This window comes from Capra hircus, chromosome 1, assembly GCF_001704415.2.
Source record: "Capra hircus breed San Clemente chromosome 1, ASM170441v1, whole genome shotgun sequence".
NCBI classification, from domain to species: Eukaryota; Metazoa; Chordata; class Mammalia; order Artiodactyla; family Bovidae; genus Capra; species Capra hircus.
The window spans coordinates 129,668,364-129,683,661 of NC_030808.1; the positions used below are offsets into that span (position 1 = coordinate 129,668,364).

The 15,298-nt window shown below is 42.5% G+C and overlaps 1 protein-coding gene across 1 annotated transcript; it reads right to left on the reverse strand.

The window, feature by feature from the left end:
- LOC108636375 (proline-rich protein 23C-like) lies at window positions 2,966-4,085 on the reverse strand. The gene is made up of 2 exons (XM_018050559.1): window positions 3,022-4,085; window positions 2,966-2,980 (listed from the first exon to the last, which is right to left on the reverse strand). Exons 1-2 carry the CDS (start codon window positions 3,760-3,762, stop codon window positions 2,966-2,968), a joined length of 756 nt encoding a protein of 251 aa, XP_017906048.1. The 5' UTR covers window positions 3,763-4,085.

Here is a 15,298-nt window from a genome sequence, read left to right on the forward strand (position 1 = left end):
CAGAGACGGCCCACCACAACTACTGAGCCTGGGCACCACAGCTGGAGAGTCCATGTGCTGCCAGGAAAGAAACCACACAACATAATGAAGGTCTCACGTGCTGCAACTAAGACCCAACGCAGACAAATCAATAAATGTATAGGTTTAAAAGGAAAAAAAAAAAAGATGTGAGGAATATTACTCAGTAATAAAGAGAATGAAGTTCTGCCATTTTCAACAATGTGCATGGACCCACAGTGTATTCTGCTGAATGAAATTAGACAGAGAAAGATATATACTCTCCATGTTATCATTCACATGTAGAAACTAAAAAATAAAACAGATGCATATAATAAAACAAAAAGAGACTCACATATAATGAGAACAAAGAAGTGGGTAACAGAGGGGAGGAGAAGGAAGGGATAAGACAGGGTATAAGGTTAAGAGATTAAACACTACACTATATAAAGTAGATAAGTAACAAGGACATATTACATAAGAAAACATGCTCATTATTTAGAAATAACTTTAAACTGAATATAATCCATAAAAGTATTGAACTATTTTTGTATACTGAAACTAATATAAAATCATATACAATTATAGATAACCATATTTCAAAGGAAGAGAAAGGGATAATCCTATTTATTATATCGGTCACCCTGAATTTGAAGTAATAGTTATTACTTCAATAACCAATAAAAAAGATTAAGGAAAAATTCGATGTAAAAGGCTTAGTAAAAGAGAAAGAGACAATACTCTCATTATTTGGAGATATTATCTTTATCAGTCAAGCAAGAGAATCCACAGAGAAGTGATTACTATAATCAATATTGCTGGATATCAGACCAATATAAGAACAAATTATTTCTATAAGCTAGTAACAATGTACAAAATATACTGACTCATAAAAGTATAAAAACAAAAAATCTTTAGTATTATAAATTTTCTATGACACGAGAATTATATTAAAACATATAAGAAGAAAAGGATGGAAATAGTAAGTTCTGTTGGAAAATAATGGTGATTTAGTCTCTAAGTTGTGTCCAACTCTCGTGACCCCATGGACTGTAGCGCACCAGGCTCCTCTGTCCATGGGATTTTCCAGGCAAGAATACTGAAGTGGGTTGCCATTTCCTTCTCCAGGGGATCTTCTGGACCTAGGAACCAAACCAGGGTCTCCTGCATTGCAGGTGGATTCTTCACCGACTGAGCTACGAGCGGAGTCCATTTTTGGAAAATACTCCCACAAAAACAGCAATAGAGTTAATTTGCCAACCTAGTCTTTCAAAAAGAGAAGAGCCCATAATCACTGTTCCCCATTCTGAGTCTTGTATCTAATTACATTTGTCCCATAGAACCTGTAGTGAGATCCCCACAAAGGCCATCCAGAAAAGGTAAAACAGGGTAGAGGATTGTCATATTATTAATTTAGATGGACACTAGGACCAAAACCTGGAAACAAAAGAAATTTATAAATTACTCTATTGACAGGAAAAGAAGTGGAAGGGGCAATGGTAGGATGCTTGAGAAAAGATGGTTTTTAATATTTACTAGAAAAATGCTGCGGTTTAGCTTTGAAGAAAGCTGGGGGATAGAACTGCTTGAGTGTCCATCCTAGAGAAAACCTAAGCAACAGTAAGGTGCCTGAAACAACGCTACATTTGAAGATGCCTTTTTTTTGCCCAGTGAGCTCCTTTCAGGTGTTTTAGGCAACCATTGGTCAAAATTAGACAGTACACATTCTCTGCAGCATTTGTTGTTTGTAGATTTTTTGATGATGGTCATTCTGACTGGTGTGAGGTGGTATTTCGTTGTAGTTTTTATCTGCATTTCTCTAATAATGAGTGATATGAAGCATCTTTTCATGTGTTTGTTGGCCATTTGTATGTCTTCTTTAGAAAAATGTCTCTGTAGGCCTTCTGCCCATTTTGGATTGGGATTGTCTATTTTTTCTGATACTGAGCTGTATGAACTGCTTATATATTTTGGAAATTAATCCTTCTTCTATGCTTCATTGGCAATTATTTTATCCCATTCTGAGGGTTATCTTCTCATCTTGTTTATAGTTTCCTTTGCTGTGCAAAAGCTTTTATGTCTTATTAGGTCACTAGTGTTTATTTTTGTTTTTATTCCCATTAAATAGAACCCTCCTGTACTTTGGTGGGAATGTAAACTGATACAGCCACTATGGAAAACAATGTGGATATTCCTTAAAAAACTAGGAATAAATCTACCACATGACCCAGCAATCCCAGTACTGGGCATATATCCTGAGAAGACCACAATTCTAAAAGTCACTTGTACCCCAGTGTTCACTGCAGCAATATTTACAATAGCCAGGATATGGAAGCAACCTATCTAGGTCCATCAACATATGAATGGATAAAGAGGTGGTACATTTATACAATGGAATATTACTCAGCCGTAAAAAAGTAATGGATTTGAGTCAATTGCACTGAGGTGGATGAACCTAAAGCCCCCAACACAGAGTGAAATAAGTCAGAAAGGGAAAAACAAGTATCCTATATTAACACATATATATGGAATCCAGAAAAATGGCACTGATGAACCTAAAGAATGGACTTGTGATCACAGTGGGGAAAGGCGAGGGTGGGACGAATTGAGAAGGTAGCATTGACACATATATGCTATCATGTATAAAATAGATAAATAGTGGGAAGTTGCTAAACAACACAGGGAGCACAGCCTGGTGAACTAGAGAGGTGGGATGAGGGGAGGAAAGGGAGGCTCAGGTAGGAAGGCATATTTATAAATATATATAATTGTGACTGATTCACATTGTTGTATTGCAGAAACCAACACAAAATTGTAAAGCAATTTTCCACCAATTAAAAAATAAATTTAAAAAAATTTTTAAAGAAAAACCTGCAGCCTGCATCCAAAAAGGATCTATTGGTGTGATTCTTTCGGTGTGTGCAATATATATACAACCAACATCGGAAGACTCTGTCCTGGTGCCCGCTCAGGTGTCCAGGAACTGTGGGAGGCAGTGGATTCAGGGAACAGGCATCTCCGGGCCTGGCAAGGAGGACCAGGAGGGCGACAGGGGCGCTCCTGGGGACCTGGACTCGGAGAAGGAGGTAGAGGTTGGAGTGGTGAGTCAGGAAAGGGCTCCAGAAGGTGCAAGTCCAGGTTGTCATCGTGCTGAGGAGAGCCTCTCTCTGGACTAGGATTGGAGGCCCAAGGGGAGGGCTCTGAGACTATGTCGAACAGGTCAAAGTGAGTCAAACTTTCAGCAGAACAGCGGAGCTCAGCGACTGGGACTGAGGCAGCATCCATCCAGCCCAGCAGGAAGTCAGCGTCAGCATTCGCGTCCTCCTCGCTGGCCTCTCCCTGGCAGGCGATCTCTGGGACAGCGGCACAGGAGAGTTCCGGCTCCAGGGCCACGTACTCCCCGGGAGGGCTCAGGACAGCGCCCGGTTCTAGGCCCTGCCCCCACGGCCCTTCCACACCCGAGCCCAGGAGGGCCTCGGGAACCAGCATGAGGATGCGACCTCCGAGACACACTTGCCTCACAGACGTTGGCTCGGGCTCCAGCAGCAGTTCGACGTCGTCCAGGAGCACGTGCAGAGCACATCCCGCCGGCAGGACAGCCACGAAGATGAGGGTGCCTGCTGTCGGGGACCAGGCCAGGTTATCCAGGCTGGGCGCCGCCTCAGACTCGGACTTGGGGCGCTTGGCAGGGCCGGGTCCTCCGTCCTGCGGTTCCCACGGGTCCTCAGGGTAGGCGGTGGGGCTGCGCGGTCGGCAGCCCATCATGTGAGTGTCGCCGCGGGCCTGGGACCTGGCAGAAGGCGACAGAGGGCTGGGTCCTGCAGGCAGTGACAGGTCGGCTTGACAGGTGAGGCCGACGCGGGGCGGTGGGGCGCAGGAACGCAGGACGAGTCTTCGGGACTCTGGGGTTGCCTCTGGGGAGTCACTCAGCCGTGGCTTCTAGGGGAGCTGCTGCGTTCAGTCGCAAGAGCGAGTTTGAGCTTCACCTCCTCACGTGGACGGGTTTGCACAGGAGTGGGCCAAGGGTGCCGTGAGTGAAGCCGGCGGAACCTGAGTCGCAAAGCAGCCTCACGCTAAGCCGACTCACGCTAAGCCCCGCCTCTTCCTAGGCTCCGCCTACAGAAATGGAGTAGTCTGGGAAGCCGAAGAGTCCTGACCCTGGTGGGTAGTTCAGTGTAGATGCTTTTATAGGCCTGAAGGGGGCGGAGCAATCGTGCCACTCCTGGGTGAAGTCCTTGGCTTTCCTCGTGTTGACCTCAGATGCGGAAAACCTTAACCGGAAAACCGATTACATTTCTAGTCCCACCATTGGAACGCTGCACCAGGACCCTGAAATGTAGTTCCTTCATCCCCTGAGACCTCGCCCTGGCAGTGACCTCGTATCTTCTTCGATCCGATAATGAGGTAAAGTTTTGGATGACATCCTTAAGTCTACGCCTGTGTTCTCAATGACTGCCAGATCCTTGCAGCGGTATTGAAAGGGAAAGCAATGTTAGAATTGAGTGTCTTATTAGCAACTGCTACACGATCAACTTATGTATATATAAGTTTAACAAGATGGTCATTGTTATACTTCCACCACTAAATCAAGAGTTTATTGTATTGAATTTGACCTACACTACACTCAGAGGTGTATCTGTTGCAGCTCAATTGTCGTGGCAAAGGAAGAACCAATTGGCCAGGAGCCCGGAAGTAGCAGAGGATCGTTTGACCCATCAGGCTCCCCTCCGGGTGATGCAGGCAGCAGCGCCTTTAACCTGGGGTGTCACTTGAAAGGCACGCCTATGCTACAGATCCTGGTGGCCAAGGGAAGGTGTGGATCCACAACTTATCCAGAGTTAGTAGAAGAAAGCACTCAGTAATTACTTTGGAACACCACTACTACTACTACTATAGATAATTCTTTCATATAGTTACAGAAGAAGGTGAAATACTTCCCTTTGTGTCCTTTTACCACATGATTGCTCACTTTGTCCCTTTTTACAAAATAGCTTATATGGCCTCATTTTTAGGGCCACATAATATTCCTTCATACAGACTCCTGTTAAAATCAGGCTTCCTTTGATAGACATTCAAGCCAGTGGTCTGTGAACTGGCAGACACTGCCCTTCTCTGGCCAGATAGTGTAAAATGCAGAATCTGTGCCACATCCCAGAATCACTGATCAGACTTCCGGGGGCCATGGGCCTAGGAATTCTCCTTAAGTAGCTCCACAAAGATTATGTTTGGGGCCCGAGTTTAAGATGACAGAACTTGTTTTCATTCAGCATTTGAGGGGTTCAGGAACACTGCAGTGTATGATCAAGGTGACATCCCAGCCTGTTGGTGACAAACACAAGAAGGAAATTCAACCTTCCTGGGCCTGCCTTCGGTGGTTTCCCCTATACTCCTTCCTGCATCCTCTCTCATAGTTGCATTCCAGTGTCTTGCCTGGGGGCTAAGAAATTCCCTATACAGATCAGGAGGCTTGCTGAGGGAACATGCAGGGGCTGTACACAGTTTTCAGGGCATGCTACCAGGAACATGAGTTCTCATTGGGTGAACATGGATGCCACAGGCACCTACTTCTATATTCCCAGGTGATGGGAGCAGCTGCTGTTCCTCTGTTGTTTGTACAGAAGGCAGGATAGGAAGATGCAAGGAGATGTTGGGGAACTTGCAGGAAACATCTGTTTTGGTCCCGGAGAATTCTTCTGGCAATGCTTGAACATCCCATGGTCAGAGAACATTCAATGGGAACTCCATTCAGGACAGTGAGTGTGGACATGCTATGTTTTAAGGGACAGATGGAGGAGCCAAAATCTGGCCAGGACACCAGGTATAGTTTGGAGCTTTTGGCATAACGAGTATTGGGACCCTGAGCAGGGTGGCTTCTGCACCAGCTGGTGCCACCTCTTATCCACTGCTCTCCTGGCATCAGTAGGCTTATTATCAGAACCTGGGCTTATTATTGTCCGGGGCCCTGTGAATCCTCACACTGAACTCTGCTTAGAAGGGACTGTGGTCCTGTCCTGAAACAAAGACAGTTACTGGGGGCCTGGCATAGACACTGCCAGTTTCTTCTTCTGGTCAGCCCCTCTATAACTGTGTGATCACAGGCAAGTCATTTCACCTTTGGTAACCTTAGCTTCCGTACATATGAAGAGGGGAGAATGCCATCTACCGTGTAGGGTGGTTGTGAGACAATGTAGGTAAAATGTTCTTGGAACATGGTAAGTGTCTAGTAAATATTAATTTTCATTCTTTATTATGTTTATAATCTGTCTTTCCGAATGGTATCATAGCCCTGTTCTCAGTATCTTGAAGAGTGCCCAGCATGTAGCCTACATGCAATGAATGAAATGGTAAACAGTATCCTCATCATCATCCTAAAAAGGGGTCAGATATGTTAGAAATAACTTTTCCAGGACTGCCCTGGTGGTACAGTGGAGAAGAATCTAAGTGCCAATGTAAGAGACACAGTTTGGATCCCTGGTCTGGGAATATTCCTCATGCCACAAGGCAACTAAGCTCGTATACCACAATTATTGAGCCTGTGCCCTAGAGCCCCCTTCTGCAATTACTGAGCCCAAGTGCTGCAACAACTGAAGCCCATGCACCTAGAGCCTGTGCTCCACAACAAGAGAAGCCGCAATGAGAAGCTCACCCACCACAACTATAAAGTGGCCCCCATTCCCACAACTAGTGAAAAGTCCCCACAAAGCAATGAAACCCCAGTGCAACCAAAAGTAAAATGAAAAACAATTTAAAAAGTTGACCTGCAAATGATACCACCAAGAAAATGAAAAGATAACCCAGAGACTGCGAGAAAAATTTTTAGAAATAAAAAAGAAATTACTTTTCTAGGTGTTTTCATGACAGAACATCTATATAATTCATAAATGACTTGCTGGGCACCAGATCAGTTGTCTCTTTTTACGTTATTTTTCTTTAAGATGCTCAATGACTGTCTGAGTGGATTTTCAGGCCCACTCATTGGTCTTTCTTGGTGTCATTCAAAACAAACTATTCAATCTGTATGAACTTCTTCAACCACTGTGAGGCAGAATTACCAAATAAATCCCAGTTCTGGGTAGGGTACAAGATGGCTACCAGTGGTCCAGTTAGGAGAAGAGTGAGGAAAGTTGAGTACAGAAGCCAGGCAAAAGATAGCCATCACGAAGTAGAACTGAGTTTTCTCAGCATTGGGCATCTGAGCATAGTGAATGCTTTCTTCCTTCATTTGACACTCTGAGTCACAGGTCCAGAACTTTGGGACCGAGGGTGCTCTTGACATTAACATTAATGAGGATCATTTGGTTATTCCCCAAAAATGCATAACTAGGATTTAAAATTCCTATTTATTTTTATTCACTTAAAAATAATACCTGGATATATATTTTTAAAATATAAACACTATATATAAAACTGTAGCTGACTTCAGCTCCCACCAACTCCTAATCCAGTGTTGATGTGAGGAGATCCTTTTCAATCTATTAACATACATAACACAGGGAATTTGTGTTCTTCCTGGAATGGCCATGTATTGTGGGTCTTTCTTTGCAATGTGTGAAACCTTATTGCAATTCATACTGTTATCAGCAAAGTACATTACCTATTCTGTCTTTTATTGGAGAGACATTCTCCAAAATGCACTACAGGCCTTTACAAGAAAATGTGGAATAAGAAAGGGCAGTTTCAAAATTTTCTTGTATAGCAACACTGTTGTTCTTGCCTGAAGTAGAATGACGACACTGCCCCTGAACAGTTTCTCTATTTTAAAAAGTATTGAAAAAACTAGTCTCAGCAGGCAGGCAAAATAAGAAATAAAAGGCACCCACACTGGAGAAAAAGAAGGGAACCTATTAATATTTGCAGATGGCAAGGACTTTAAAAAGGAAAATACTAACATCTTGACCACAAAAGAATAGGCACTAATAAATGAATTCCACAAATTTGGAGCATACAGATTAATACACAGGAAAATTTAGCTTTTTTATACAGGAAGATATTCACTGAAGGGAAAAGGGACAAGAGAAGAAGAAAGCCATCTATAATCCAATCAGTAAGAATGCCAGTACTAATCCCGTAAAAAGAATTAAATACCTCAAAATAAAACTGACTCATAGGAGAAAGACAATTCTGAAAACTAAAACACTGACAAAGCAATGAAAGATGACACAGAGAAATACGAAGATATCACAAGATCTGGAACTAGAAGAATTAATATTGTTCAAATGGCCATACTGCCTGAAGCAATCAATAGATTGAAGGCAGACCCTAGCAAAACACCTTTTTCTCAAACAAGTACAAATATTCCTAAAATTCATAGAGAGCCACACAAGACCCAACTTGGCCAAAGCAAACGTGGGGAAAAAAGAAACAAAAAACAAGGTTGAAGCTACCACCCTCCTAGACTTCAGAACAAACTGCAAAGCTACAGAAATTCAAACAGCATGGTACTGGCACAGTAACAGACATAGAGCTCAATGGAACAGAATAGAGATCCCAGACATGACCCCGGAGTAAACCCAGGCACCTATAGTCAATGAATTCACAACATAAAAGGTACCAGTATACAACAGCAAGAGTGTCTATTCAACATGTGTTGCAGGCAAAACTGGACACCCACATGGACAACAAAGAGACCTGAATATTTCTACAGGCCTTCAAGAAACATAAAGTCAAAATGGGTGACAGACCTCCAAGTGAGACCTTAATCCACAAAACTCCTCAATGAGACACTGGATCTTGGACATAAATCGAGGCAACACTTGTGTCAAGGCATATGGCTCCCCAGGCAAAAGTCATCTAAGCAAATCTGAATGCGTGGGACCTAGTTGACTTTCAAAGCTTTCACAGAGCAAAGGAAACTACAGACAAATCCAAAAGGCATCCTATGGAATCGGACACAATATCTACAAGTGATATGACTGATCCAAATCTATAGCAGTTCCTCCAGCTCTGTAGGATAAAAACAACCAAACAACTCAATCAGACTATAAGCAGACGTTATGAATACACTTCTTGGTCCAAAGAAGAGAGGCAGATGCATAACAGACATGGGAGAAGATACTCCACATCGCTAATAGATAGAAATGCAATTTCAAACAACCATGACATATCACTTCACAACTTTAACAAGGGATAGCATATGAAAGTCTTTTCAAAAGAAATAGTCTCTAGAAAAGGATGAATAGGGAGTCCCCAGACACTATTGTTGGGAATAACAATTGGGGCAACCATTAGGCAAAACAGAATAAAGTTTCCTCCAAACACTACAGGTAGAGACACCATGTTATCCAACCATTCTATTCCTGAGTATACACCCTGAAAACAACAAAAACTCTCATTAAAAGTGAATGAGGCATTGGATGTTTACAGCAGCAGTACTGACAATAGGCAAAACAAGGAGGCAGCCCTAGTGCTTATCCACAGAATAATAGATACAGAAGAGGGCTGACAAATACAAAAAACCATACACATAAAATGGAATAATACTCTTCCAGAAAGCAGACTAAAATTCTTCTTCAGAAACTTGGATGAACTTAGCCTATAACAGTCTAATTGACAGAAGCCCAAACAAGAATCGCAAGTACTGTATAATACCATGGACAAGGGAATGTTAAAAAAGAATACAGACAAATGGTCGACAACAGTGAAAGAGACTCAAACATAGAGTAGACAACCTTATTGTTATTGTTCAGTCACTAAGTCGTGTCTGACTTTTGAGACCCCATGGACTGCAGCACGCCAAGCTTCCCTGTCCTTTACTATATCCCAAATTTGCTCAAACTCATGTTCATTGAACTGATGATGCCATCCAGCCATCCCATCCTCTGTTGCCACCTACTCCTGCCCGAAATCTTTACCAACATCGGGTCTTTTCCAATGAGTTGGCTCTTCACATCAGGTATGCCAAAGTATTGGAGCTTCAGCATCAATCCTTCCAAAGAATATGCATGGTTAAATTCCTTTCGTGTTGGCTGGTTTGATCTTCTTGCTGTCCAAGGGACTCTCAAGAGTCTTCTCCAGCACCAAAATTGAAAGTGTCAATTCTTTGGTGGTCAGCCTTCTTTATAGTCCATCGCTCACATTTGTACATGACTACTGGAAAAACCACAGCTTTGACTATACAGACCTTTGTCAGAAAAGTGATATCTTTGCTTTTTAATATGTTGTCTAGGTTTTCATATCTTTCCTCCCTAGGGGCAAGCAGCTTGTAATTTTATGGCTGGAGACACTGTCTGCAGTTATTTTGGAACCCAAGAAAATAAAATCTGTCACTGCTTCTACTTTTTTCCCTTCTTTTTGCCATGAAGTGATGGAACCAAATGCCATGATCTTCATCTTTTGAATGTTGAGTTTTAACAGATTTTCACTCTCCTCTTTGACCCTCATCAAGAGACTGTTTAGTTCCTCTTCACTTTCTACCATTAGAATGGTATCATGTGCCTATCTAAGATTGTTGATATTTTCTTCCAGCAATCTTGATTCCAGCTTGTGAGTCATCTGGCTCAGCATTTCATATGATTACTCTGAAAATTAGTTAAATAAACAGAGTGACAGTATACAGACTTGACATACTCCTTCCCCAGTTTTGAACCAATCAGTTGTTCCATGTCCAGTTCTAATTGTTGCTTCCTGACTGGCACACAGGTTTCTCAGGAGGCAGGTAAAGGCAGGTCTGGTATTCCCATCTCTTTAAGAATTTTCCAGTTTGTTGTGATCCACATAGTCAAAGGCTTTAGTATATTCAGTGAAGCAGAAGTAGATGCTTTTCTGGAAGTCCCTTGCTTTCTTTTTGATCCAATCAGTGTTGGAAATTTGATCTCTGGTGCCTCTACCTTTTCTAAGCCAAGCTTGTATATCTGGAAGTTCTAAGTTCACATACTGCTGCAACCTAGCTTGAAGAATTTTGAACATCAATTTATTAGCATGTAAAATGAGCACAATTGTGCAGCAGGTTGAACATTTTTGGCATTGCCCTTCTTTGAAATTGTAATGAAAACTGACCTTTTCCAGCCCTGTGGCCACTGTGGCTGAGTTTTCCAAACTTGTTGACATACTGAGTGCAGCACTTTAACAGCATCATCTTTTAGGATTTGAAATAGCTCAGCTGGAATCCATCATCTCCACAAGCTTTATTCTCAGTAATGCTTCCTAAGGCCCACTTGACTTCACACTCCAGGATGTATGGCTCTAGGGAGTGACCACACCATCATGGTTATCTGGGTTATTAAGGAATTTCTGTACAGTTTTTCTGTGTATTCTTGCCACCTCTTCCTAATATATTCTGCTTCTGTTAGGTCCTTACCATTTCTGTCCTTTATTGTGCCCATCCTTGCATGAAATATTCCCTTAATATCTCTAATTTTCTTAAAGAGATCTCTAGTCTTTCCCATTTATTGCTTTGCATTGTTCACTTAAGAAGGTTTTCTTATCTCTCCTTGCTATTCTTTAGCACTCTGCACTCAGATGGGTATATCTCCTTTTCTCTTTTGCCTTTTGCTTCTCTTTTATCAGTTATTTGTAAGGCCACCTTGGAAAACTATTTTGCCCTCTTGCATTTTTTTTTTCTTGGGGATGCCTTTGGTCATTGACTCCTATGCAATGTTAAGAACCTCCATCCATAGTTCCTCAGGCACTCTGTCTATCAGATCTAATCCCTTGAATCTATTTGTCACCTCCACTGTATAATCATAAGGAATTTGATTTAGGTCAAACCTGAATGGCCTAGTGCTTTTCCCTACTTTCTTCAATTTAAGGCTAAATTTTGCAATAAGGAGCTCATGGTCTGAGCCACAGCTCAGATCTTGTTTTTGCTGATTGTATAGAGCTTTTCTATCTTCAGCTACAAATAATATAATCAGTCTGATTGCAGTATTGACCATTTGGTGATGTCCATGTGTAGAGTTGTGTTGTTGGAAGAGGGTGTTTGCTATAACCAGTGCATTCTCTTGACAGAACTCTGTAAACAAGCTGCTGGTGCTGCTGCTGCTGCTAAGTTGCTTCAGTCATGTCCGACTCTGTGCGACCCCATAGACGGCAGCCCACCAGGCTCCCCCATCCCTGGGATCCTCAAGACAAGAACATTGGAGTGGGTTGCCATTTCCTTCTTCAATGCATGAAAGTGAAAAGTGAAAGTGAAGTTGCTCAGTCGTGTCCGACTCTTAGCCACCCCATGAACTGCAGCCCACCAGGCTCCTCCATCCATGGGATTTTCCAGGCAAGAGTACTGGAGTGGGGTGCCATTGCATTCTCTGGTCAACAAGCTAGTCCTTACCAAATGAGAGAGGGAAGAGGGCAAGTGCAAGAAGAGGTAGAGAATGGAGTCATATAAAATAGCAGGTATTGTTCAAAACAAGGAATGAGTGCCTTAATCTTGTAATAAGTTTTCTATACACCTGAATCTAATCTGGAACTGTAAATCACCTCCACTTCAATAAATGACCCAATCAAGCCCATCCATCCATCCCGCAAACTCTGCATGGGACCCTGCTGGGACTCTTCCTCTTACACTTTTAATCCCCTACTCCTCCCAGGGCTATTCAAGGTTTTCAATTCCTGAAGCCTCAAGATTGGTCTCACTGGCTCTTTAACGAGGTTTCCCCTTGAACCCCCATGACTGCAGAATTACAAGCAGTTGCTTTATGTCTCCCTACAAACCATAAAATGCCAACATTCAGAATAATTTGACAAAGCCTCTGTCTTCAACCAGAAACACACAAAACAACACTCCTATCTTTTCAGGATCCAAAACACTGCAGACTAATATCTTTAGTACCAGAAGACTTACCCACAGACCACTGACAGAAAGTTCCTACTTCTTGGTAAACTTTAGGAGTACTTCAATTGACACTAGGCTAGAGACATGGATGTCCTTATCCAACCCACTGTTCCACTTGTATAAAAGGAATATCCAATTAAAAGATGAGAGACAGATAAGAGACAGGTCAACAAAACAAAGACACAATACTCCCATGATTTGGAAACAGTTTTGTCTTTACTGGGATTCCCTGGTGGCTCAGATGGTAAAGAATCTGACTGCAATGGAGGAAATCAAAGTTCAATCCTTGGGTTGGGAAAATCTCCTGCAGAAGAGAATGGGAATATACTCCAGTACTCTCACTGGGGAATTCTATGGACAGAGGAACGTGGCAGGCTACAGTCCATGGGGTCCCAAAGAGTCATAAATGACTGGGCCATTAACACTTTTCACTTACCTTTATTGGTCAGTCAGGAGAATCAACCCATAAGCCATGGCTGACACAAAGCTCTTCTGCAGGATACTGGGTAAATCTAGGAATCACCTGTTTCTACGTGCCAGTCACAATGGGCAGAATTCATGTGGGGTCTTCTTTTTTTAATTTTTAACTGAAGGATAATTCCCCTGGAGGAGGGCATGGCATCCCACTCCAGTATTCTTGCCTGGACTGAGGAGCTATAGTCCATGGAGACATGACTAAGCAACTAAGCAGCAACAAAAATAATTGGATAATTTACAATATTGTCTTGGTTTCTGACATACATCAGCATGAATCAGATATGGGTATACATATGTCCCCTCCTTCTTGAACCTCCCTTTCACCTCCAACCCCATACCACCTCTCTAGGTTCTCACAGAGCACCGAATTTGTGCTCCTTGTGTCATGCAATAGATTCCCCACGTGTGGTCTTAAAACAGTTAAAAACACAGAATCTGGAGAATTAAAGACTTTTATGTGATAAGCAGATTTCTATTTTAAAAACATCCCCCCAAAAAAGAAATGGAAACGGTTGGGTGGGGGGAGGATGGCAAATTTTATTAAAAACCCACAAACTCAGCAACAGAGTTCAGCTATTGCCAAGCTCAGCATTCAGAAAGAGGAGGGATTGTCAGAGTGGTTTCTCTGACAATTCTGTGTTTTGTATCCACCAAATATTTTGTCCACACTCTTCAGTGGATATTGGCTAGATTCAACACACACACAGACATACACAAGAGACTACAGTGGCCATCCAGAAAAACTCACACTGGGCAGTGTTGTCATAAACTAGCATGGACAATAGGGACAAAATCTAGTCAACAAAAGATTAAATAATTACTCTATTGGTAGGAATATGAGGGGAAGAGGCAGAGGTCAGGTGCCTGGGAAAGGATAGCTTTTGAGAGAAAAGTGCTGACAGTTGGGTTTGAAGGAAAATTAGGGGTGGAGGTGGAATAGGACTACTTCAGGGTGACCTCCCTAGAGAAAAACCTAAGCAGCTATCCAAAAGCATGCTGTATTTCAGGAGATTTTTCTTTGCTCAGGTGATCTCTACCAGTATTCTAGCCAGCTAAATGCTAATTTTGCAACCAAGGTAAAATTCTGGAATGCAGCAGGCATCCAAGGTCATCTGGCTCTTGTAATCCTTACCAGGTGGGCAGTGTACACAGAGCCATCACCAGAAGGTTCTGTCCTGGTCCTCAGCCTGGTCAGATGTGGAGATTGGGGAGCTTAGGGGGAGGAAAAGTGAGGTCCATGGGACCAGGGACAGAGGTGAGATGGGGTGGGGTGTAGCTCCAGGGAAGGATGGTGGTAGTTTTGACAGCTCCATTGGATAAAAACAAACAACCCAACCCAAACACAGGCAGAAGATCTGAATACTCCTTGGTCCAAAGAAGAAAGGCAGATGCCTAACAGACATGTGAAAAGATGCTTCAGTTCACTAATTGTTAGAGAAAAAACACTTTCAAAAACCCATGGCTTATCACCTCACAGATGTCAGAATGGCTGTCATCTGAAAGTCTTCCAAAAGAAATATTTTCTAGGATATGAGGAATAGACAATCCCCAAACACTGTTGGGAATGACAACTGGGACAGCCACTGTGCAAAAGAAAATAAATTCTCCTCCAAGCATTACAGGTAGAGACTCTGTACCATCCAGATATTCCATTCCTGAGTGTACATCCAGAAAACAACAAAAATTCTCCTTAAAAGTGAGCCATGAACAGGATGTTGATAGTACAACTACAGAAAATAGCCAAAACATGGAAGCAACCCTAGTACCCATCTACAGAAAGAGATACAGGAGAGGAGGGACACACAAGTAAACTCACAAACTCACACACACACACACACACACACACACACACACACACACACACACACACACACACACCAAATGGATTTCTGCCAGAAGTAAGAGTGGATTTCTGTTTTCAGGAAACTGGGCAAATCTAGCATCACTAGCAAGCTTAGTGAAAGAAGGCTGACTGAGATTGACAAACACTGTATGACATCACCACTGTAGACAGCATAAAGAAAGAATATGGATTAATGCAGGTGCAACAGTGAA